This window comes from Cynara cardunculus (genome assembly GCF_001531365.2).
Source record: "Cynara cardunculus var. scolymus isolate 2C chromosome LG 17, CcrdV1, whole genome shotgun sequence".
Taxonomy (NCBI): domain Eukaryota; kingdom Viridiplantae; phylum Streptophyta; class Magnoliopsida; order Asterales; family Asteraceae; genus Cynara; species Cynara cardunculus.
Genome location: NC_037544.1, coordinates 16,509,214 through 16,516,175, shown reverse-complemented (window position 1 = coordinate 16,516,175; position 6,962 = coordinate 16,509,214). Strand labels below are relative to the sequence as shown.

At 28.7% G+C, this 6,962-nt stretch overlaps 1 protein-coding gene across 1 annotated transcript in view; it reads left to right on the top strand.

Annotated features, from left to right (window-relative positions):
* Nucleotides 1-3,991: 3,991 nt before the first annotated feature.
* Nucleotides 3,992-6,962, top strand: part of LOC112500369 (ferric reduction oxidase 7, chloroplastic-like) — a 13,488-nt gene continuing 10,517 nt past the window's right edge. Inside the window, exons 1-3 of the mRNA XM_025103852.1 lie at nt 3,992-4,421; nt 4,853-4,943; nt 5,043-5,234. Coding sequence (XP_024959620.1) covers nt 4,172-4,421; nt 4,853-4,943; nt 5,043-5,234 — 533 coding nt within the window. The 5' untranslated portion in view covers nt 3,992-4,171. The remainder of the gene's footprint in view (nt 4,422-4,852; nt 4,944-5,042; nt 5,235-6,962) is intronic.

Sequence of the window (6,962 nt, the reverse complement as noted above, 5' to 3'; positions counted from 1 at the left end):
AAAAATAAATTACTTTCTTATTAAACTTAAATTAAATTATAATAAAAAATTAAATTAAAGAAATTATATATATTATATTATAAAATATTTGACAAAAACTCTTAAAAAAATATTTTTTATGCGTGAAGTACTGTTTATTGATGCATATTACTTAAAATTCAATATTACAAGTAAATTGTGCATAAGTACAACTTATTAAAGGTCCATGATTAAATTCGTGTAACTAACTACAGATAAACATAATCAAATACAAGATAAACATCTAATTTTTAAATATATAATATCTAAAATAAAATTATAATAATCATTGACTTCTAACAGAATATTTAATTATTATCTTTATAAAAAATTATATTGTTAAACCAATCTATACTATATTATGAATCATTTGACAAAAACTCTTAAGACAATTTTTTATACATGAAGTACTGTATATTGATGCATATACTCAAAATTTAAGATTACAAGTAAAGCATACCTAAGTACAACTTATTAAAGCTCCAAGTTTAAATTCGTGTAACTAACCACAGATAAACATAATCAAATAGAGGATAAACATATCATTTTAAAATATAAAAAAATATAAAATATAATTATGATAATTATCGAAATCTAACTAAATAATTAATTATTATCTTTATAAGAGAAATTATATTATTAAACCAAATATAAATTACTGCGTTATGAAAGTTAAATTAATTACAATAAAAAAATCGACTTAAAAAATTACACAAAAAATATGAATTTTAAATAGTTAATTTGATATTAATATCGATATATTTTTATCAAATTTTTATGATATTTTTAAATTTATATTTTATTAAAAAATAAAAACATCATCGCTTTTTCATAATCACATAAGACCATAGTATAATATCGACTGAGATAAATAACAAATGAAATATTAAAATCAAGATATATCTCGCTGCATTGCGCAAATACTCTTATAGTATAATAAAATAAATAAATCAAAAAATATTCAATATTGAACTCATTCTAAAGGTATCGATGAGACGATTATAATGATGTAACTTATTAAAATTAAAACGTATTTTTTAACATATTTTAGTTAGTATACGATTATATGTATTAATATGATAATAATGTAAAATAAAAAATATAAAACTAGAAGGTATAAAGTAAATAATCATATAAGTATAAGGGTTTAAATTATATATATATATATATATATATATATATCTATACTATCTTATTAAGCAAATTTAACAAAAGTCTTAAAGTCTTAAAATACTAAATAACCAAGATACCCTTTACACTACTTTTTCACTTTTTCACCCCTCATCTTCTCACATACACTCATCCCCTCACATACACTCACCCTCTCACAACCGATTTTTCTAAAATTATAGTTTTAAATTTACACTTTATACCCCTATAATTAGTTAATTAATTTACTTTACGTCCTTTACTTTTAAATATTTCATTTTAAACCTTTATCAAATTAACATATATAATCGTATATCAATTAGAACATGTTTAAAAAATATTTTTTTATTTTAACAAGTTACACCATTATAATCGTCTCGTTAATACCTTCGAAATGAGTCCAATATTGAATAGTTTTTGACTTAATTATATTATTATATATTATATATACTGTGAAAAAATATTTGTAATATTTACGATTTATACTTTTATAGTTATTTATTTATATATATACTATATATTTTGGGGTTAGGCTGTCCAAATTGCATTGTATAATATGTTCTTGGGTTTTTTTGAAATATATATATATATATATATATTAATTCAATCTTAATATGAGTTTCTGGACAAGAAAGAGGATAAACAGTTGAAATTTCATTCTAAAACCCATCTTTTTTGGTCTTTTCATGGCTTATGATCTGTCAAATTTGTAGTTTTCTTTATTGGTTTTGAGTGTTTTTCTTAAAACTAAATTTTTCTTGGTTCTTTGCTATTGGTGTAAATCGAACGTATTTGTAGAGTCGTTTAAATATGTTGAATTTTAAATATATTGGATTTTAAACTGTCATGCAATTTTTTTTCATCGATAGTCTGTAATTGGAACCATAACTCTTATTTATTAAAATTGTATTAATATGTAAAGACTAAGTATAACCTATATCATCGTTAAATTTTATCTTATAAAACCAATGAAACTTCAAAATCGTTAAAATTAATGATTTCCATCGCATTACACGAATACATAACTAATATTATTTAAATTATAAATGCGAGTTGTAGTGTTTAATAAGAGGGTCAAAAATAAACTAGGGAATAGGGATCGAAAAAGCATGACACTTTAGCAATTAAGATGCGATTTGACTCAAATGAAGATCCAAACGAAGAGCGTGTCCAGCCACGAACCTTGCGTGTTAGGCGTATGGATGCATGCGTCTGAGATGGAATTTTGGTAGGTACCATCAATATGTGGACACCAAGGCCATGCATGTCACGTGTAACCAGTGATGTGGCTCTTAACCTTTCCATGGGACCCATGGAGAAACCCACTCCCGAATAACCAAAAATTTAATCAAAATAATAATTACTCTTTGGGAAAAAAGGTTTTTCCGTACAAGATAATATCCGTTTTTAGATACAATTATGTTATAATCTACGATCATGTTGTAATTGTTTAAGATTTCATAATCTACGTTTTCAGTTCTGGATTATAATTTAATAACGATACTAAACTATTAATTATACATATAAAACATGTTTTTATATAAAATATATGTATTAAAATCAAATCTATTATATATATATATATATATATATATATATATATAGACGAATGATCATGTAAGATGTGTTTAATTATATATGATTAAACAGATATGTGTTGTTACTGCAACATGTGTTTAATCATATATGGTTAAGCAGATATGCATTGTTAATGCAACATGTGTTTAATTAAATATGATTAAACTTGTGTATCATACATGTAATCATATATGATATTGAAACTTCTCGTATTCTTACAAAATGTTTAGCTTCTCGTTTGAAACTGTCTTACATCTATCATTCAAATGGGTGAGATGACTTTGTAAAAATACAAGATATGTTCTCGAGTTTGATCCTAGCTCACGTTACCCTTAGTGGTTAAAGTGAGTCAAAAAGTTTCTACTTAAATTGATGTCCTTGAAGACGTGTTCAATGTACGACTAGATTATAGTTGTCAGTAATCAACTTTTGCTCAAATAATGTAACCAAAGTTTTTCCTCTACCAAAGTCGCAAATAATTAAGGAACATGGTACATGAACATTAATGATTATTCGTGTATTAAAAAATGATTGATGTTGGTATATGTAAGTGTAATGATAAGAAGGTTTATGCTAGTAATAAAAGGTTCATTTAGAATATGGTTAAGGGCTAATTGTATAAAAACGTAGCCTTTTGTATTTACGATTACTAAAGGGGTCGGATGACTTATTAAAATATAAGACAGTTTTTGGAAAAGTGTCGCTTTACCTTGGCGTCTTTGGAGACAGGTTCTATACGGGACTGGTTGGGATTGTCAGTCATCGATTTTTTTGCGAAAAGATTATATGAAAAGAGTAGGCTAATTCCACCTTTTACATTGTTAAATGCACTCCTATCTAGTGGTTTCCTTCTCACTCATATCAATATCAAAACTCAATTTTTACCGTCTCAATTCATAATTTAACTTGATTTTGATATTAAAAGAATTGTAAATAGCAATTTTTTGAAATAAATGTTGTTATATTTGATATACCAAAGTGAATGATTTAAAATTTCGTTATAAAGATAATTGGGCTTCGTTTACAAAACTAAGTAATAAACTAATTGTGAACTTATAAATGGTAATTGATAAGAATTAAAATAAAAGAGGTCAGCATTTTTCATCCAAAATTAACACTTTTTCCACCTACCCGCTGTGAGGTCATGTTTTGGGTACTAGGAATCTTGCTCCTTCAACCATTGAAGGAAGAAAGTAATGGTCCAAATTGTCCACTCTCTGCTTTTCATTTTTTATTATTATTACGGATAATTGTAATATATATTTATCAACGTTGAGAATTTATCAGTTAGATGTAGATTGAGTCTTCACCATACTCAATAACTCAAGGTGGGTTTCTTCAAGAATCAAAGTAAGAGGCAAACAGATAAAGAAAAGGTCTAAATTGATCATTGCACACAATCTGTTTGCTTTTTTGCATCAAAGAAATGAGTACAGAATGCTCCACACATGAACCTCTTCTTTCTTCTGGTAAACAAGAAGATGATGGTTTTAGTTATGTCAAGGACAAGAAGGCACAGTTTTTGGTCAAACTTACTAGATGGTTTCTCAAGTTTGCAATGTGTTCGATTTTCATTGCCTGGGTTAGTTTTTTGTTTTTGCTTCCATCAGAATCTGTGACTGAATGGTCTGACAATTATGTTGATGCTACTTCTGGATCGGTGTTATGGGTTTCAGGTTGGTAATGTTTTCAATTTGCAGTTTACATCTTCATTTATCAATCATGAATCCTCTAGATACCCATGTAAATTGAGAATTTTTATTGATTATATCTTAGTTAGTTATGTTAGCTGTTTAGAGAAAACCGAGAAAATATTTATAATTTTTAACAGACTTTTTTGCATCATAAAAATCTCCAAAGTTGGAGAACTCTCCAAAATTAGATGCTCAAGAGTGAAATATTTTTTTTATTGTTTGCACCAATGAAGTATATCTAATTATTATTTTAGGGTATTAAATCTATCAAAAATTTTAATAATATAATTATCGTTGAAATCTCCAAAATAGAATAATTTTTGGAGTGAGAATGTAATTTTTGTGTAGAGATTTTAACTTTTGTTTCAAAATTTTGGAGAAATTATAACATCACAAGTGTTTATGATCTACAGGAAGCATATTTCTTTTTGGTGGTCCAATATTCATCATTGCATTTCTTGCAATAATTTACCTGAGGATATCTGGAGAACAAGAGTTTCAAGAGTATGTCACTTGTTTCAAGGGTTCTTATCTTTTTGCAACTAGATGTCAATTGATTCTTTAAGCACTAATGTGATGATGAATGTGAATACTTTTGTGTAGGAAGAAGAAACCGAAACATGCAGCTTTTCGCTTATGGACATTCCCGGTTATTGTAGATGGACCATTTGGGGTTGTTACAGCAGCAGAGTTGATTGGAATTCTGTTGGTGGTTGTGTATATCATTTGGGCTGTTTCAGTTTATGCTATCCAGAATTACAACCTGATTCCCTACTTCGAGAGTCAAGGAAAAAGGTAAATTCTGTCTAGAAATGGTTCTTTCTACCTTCTTTGTTGGATATAACTTGGTGCTTGTTTGTGAATTATACAAACATTTTGTTGAGAACACTGATTCATTAACACATAATCACACACAAAGAGATGAGAGAAGACATCAGCACAAGAATTTAACGAGGTTCAGCCAAGACCTAGAGAATTTTCACTATGAATGTAGATGATCCATACAACCCTTTCCCAAGTTAGAATCACATAGAACACCAAGTGTTCCCTAAGGGGGCGTTTGGTATGCAAACGGGGCTGGACAATAATTGTGTAAGATTTTAGGGTTTTAATCTAACATGGTAATTTAGTAATTTACCAATCTTGCCCTGTCTTCTTGATTCTTGTTCCACCTATTTTGATAGGACAAAAAAGTGCATTTTTGTCCTCCTTAATGTCGCACCTAATAGGAAAACAAGTTTTTGTCATGTCTTGTCCAGTCTTAAGTGTTAGGTACAAGGACGAGAACAAACTGGATGGGTCAGAATTAGGGTAGGCGGGTGAAAGAATTATGGAAGGTTTTAGGTTTAAATATAGGACAAATTACATGGAAAAGTAACGTACTTTAACTTGATTCCTATTTTGGGTAACGTACTTTCAAAACTTTCATTTTGGTATCTAAGATGTAAAGTTTCAAACATTTAAGTACCCGGGTAAACCAGTGAAAGAATTATGGAAGGTTTTAGGTTTAAATATAGGACAAATTACATGAAAAAGTAACGTACTTTAACTTGATTCCTATTTTGGGTAACGTACTTTCAAAACTTTCATTTTGGTACCTATTGATAGAGCAAATTGCATGAAAAAGTAACGTACTTTAACTTGATTCCTATTTTGGGTAACGTACTTTCAAAACTTTCATTTTGGTACCTAAGATGTAAAGTTTCAAACATTTAAGTACCCGGGTAACCCAGTGAAGACTAATTTTAGACTAAAAAAAAGACTAATTTTAGATTAAAAAAATCCACGTTACTGACTAGGTCAACAAATAATACCAAGTTGGATACCACATCACTCGCTACATCAGTATGATAACCGGTTAATACTATAACCGTACTTCAACCAGTTACCCGGGCACTTAAATGTTTACAACTTTACATCTTAGGTACCAAAATAGAAGTTTTAAAAGTACGTTACCCAAAATAGGAATCAAGTTAAAGTACGTTACTTTTTCATGCAATTTGCCCTTAAATATAACATGGGTAGTTTTGTAATTTACCCATCTTGTTTAATCTCCCTTATTTTTGTTCTACCTATGTTGGTGGGACAAAAAAATGCATTTTGTCCCATTCTGTCCCATCTTGTCCAAGTCTAATGTGGCGCCAAACATGGGACAACAAGTTTTATTTTGTCATGTTACCAGACGCACCCTAAACCAACCAGAAGAAAAAGGGCTGACAGAGAACATAGAAAAGAATAATGTGTCAATTATCAGCTTTCGCCCTCTGCTACCAACACAGATTCCTACTCTTTCTCTGATTCGGGTTGCACCCCTAGCTTCTTGGGTCAGGTTTCATTTGAGATCCTCCCAAATTCAAGATACAATGCTAATTTATGGTTTAAGTAAGCTCTGGATATCATTTTCATGATAGTTTATATGAAGTAACAAGTTTAGAGTGGTTGAAAAGGCTTTTCTTTCTCATTAATCACAAAGGTATTTAAAGATGATTACAAGCACTAACCAAGGAGAGAAATATGCTACAG